This window comes from Cynoglossus semilaevis, chromosome 4 (assembly GCF_000523025.1).
Source record: "Cynoglossus semilaevis isolate Cse_v1.0 chromosome 4, Cse_v1.0, whole genome shotgun sequence".
Lineage (NCBI taxonomy): Eukaryota > Metazoa > Chordata > Actinopteri > Pleuronectiformes > Cynoglossidae > Cynoglossus > Cynoglossus semilaevis.
The window spans coordinates 19,516,248-19,518,561 of NC_024310.1; the positions used below are offsets into that span (position 1 = coordinate 19,516,248).

Sequence of the window (2,314 nt, forward strand, 5' to 3'; positions counted from 1 at the left end):
ATATATATATATATATATATATTATATATATTATAGAAATATAAATCTATATATTTACTGAATATAAACTACAGATACTGACAATAAACTCTATCCTCCATATCAACTGAGTTGCTCGCTTGGCCGTGTGTTTTTCTTGTTTCTGTGTTGTCCACATCATCATAGGCATCAGTGGCATGTGTGCGAGTCCAAGCCATTCAGTCGTCGTACCAGAGGCCACCCCTCAGCCCTTCGCCCATTCAGTCCCACAATGCACTGCTGCACCTCAACGTCTCAGAGCAGGACTACTGTGAGCTGGACCGCAACATCCTACAACTCTGTGGTAATTTCAACCCTCACATTTACACACACACACACACACACACACACACACAGGGGTGTCATGTGAGAGGTGGCATATGCTAATAGAGAAGATCCATGTGGATAAAAGACCCATATGAATTTAGATGGACCCTGTCACTGGTTTATGGGACGTGTGACAACTCCTCTGAGGAAGCTGGGCTCTTTGCAAAAAAAAAAAAAAAACACTGTTTAAAAGCGAATGCATAATTAAAGTGGACTCACTAATACACATGCGGCGTCGTACAGTGTTTACTCTCTAATTAAAGTGTGGACAAATGTGTGTCGCGTCAGTTTCACTCCCGGTCCCTGCTTCTGGTTTTTTTTTTTTTTTTTTTTTTTTTTTCCCTCCCCAAACACAACTTTTTACAGACATCAATCCGTCTCTTGTCTTGTTCTCATTATTAGTCCCTGTGTTAGCCGGCTCCCGTTCACCCCTCCATGACCTCGCTGTCTTGATGCATCCCTCTGTGGATGGCCTCCTGTTCACATGCGTACATGTACACCGCATTCCTGTCCTCCTTCACAACACTTGCTGTCCTTGCTCCTTTCTGGCTTTTACTCCCATCACAGCCTCTCACTCTCTCTCCCTCTCTCTCTCTCTCTCTCTCTCTCTCTTCTCTTTTAGGTGAGCTCTATGACCTTGATGCAGCCTCTCTCCAGCTCAAAGTCATCAATTATGTAAGTGGTGGAGATTGCTCATACACTCCCACACAGTACACACACACACACACTATATTAAAGATGTACAGGATATGCAAAGCATTAAAAATCCTTCCTGCCGATTTCCCCCCTCCTCCTGTCAGTACCCGTGCTAGGGGCTTTTTATCACACAATTACTTCATCAGCACCCACGAGTGTACCTCGCTTCACGTATATACATATGACATATGACATGGGCCATATAAAAAGCAGCGGAGCAGGTGAAGGGGGAGCAGTGATCGATTGCGGCGAAGGTGGAGTCATGGATCAGTGGGAGGAAGAGAAGAGGGAGAAGATTATCAGGCTGCCGCTTCAGGAACTTGACAATTCACATGTGTGGAATTATTCACAGATTGAAAGTGGAGATAGACGGGGACAGAAAGGAAACGGGGAGATTTAAAGATCTTAGCTCATCAAAGAAATTCCGACACACAAGCACGGCCCAGTGCGTGTGAGAAAGGAGGAGTGGCGGAAGCCAGCAAGAAGCCAAAGCAGGTGGATTTGGGCACAGCACGAAGCAATTTTTTTTTTCATACGCCACTGAGTGTTGCCGTTGCTGCTGCTGCTGCTGTTGCTCCAGATTTGTTTCTAATACTGTTTTTACACCATGTTCCTGGTGCATGCAGCAGCGGGAAACTAGCCAAACAAAGAACACCGCTTTACCATTTCAAAAAGATGTGATGGTGAATTTGGGGTACAGCAGTAGGCTAAATGACTTCCGCTTCCGCTTGAATTCCGCGTGGTCTGATTGGATGAGAAGTGGGTGCGGCATTAGGGCAATGCTGAGCAGATTGCAGATTTCTTTTTTTTTAATAGATTACATAGCATTTCGGAGCAGATTGCAGATTTCTTTCTTTTTTTTAATAGATTACATAGCATTTCTGTTATTACATACTCTGCACGTTGACTTCGACCCTCGATCCATCCATCCATCCATCCATCCATCCATCCATCCATCCATCCATCCATCCATCCATCCATCCATCCATCCATCCATCCATCCATCCATCCATCCATCCATCCATCCATCCATCCATCCATCCATCCATCCATCCATCCATCCATCCATCCATCCATCCATCCATCCATCCATCCATCCATCCATCCATCCATCCATCCATCCATCCATCCATCCATCCATCCATCCATCCATCCATCCATCCATCCATCCATCCATCCATCCATCCATCCATCCATCCATCCATCCATCCATCCATCCATCCATCCATCCATCTATCTATCTATCTATCTATTCATCCATCATCCATCCATC

General features: G+C 45.0%; 1 protein-coding gene across 1 annotated transcript in view; it reads left to right on the forward strand.

The window, feature by feature from the left end:
- Positions 1 to 2,314, forward strand: part of pde2a (phosphodiesterase 2A) — a 101,648-nt gene that overhangs the window by 73,918 nt on the left and 25,416 nt on the right. Inside the window, exons 8-9 of the mRNA XM_025055263.1 lie at positions 166 to 322; positions 968 to 1,020. Coding sequence (XP_024911031.1) covers positions 166 to 322; positions 968 to 1,020 — 210 coding nt within the window. The remainder of the gene's footprint in view (positions 1 to 165; positions 323 to 967; positions 1,021 to 2,314) is intronic.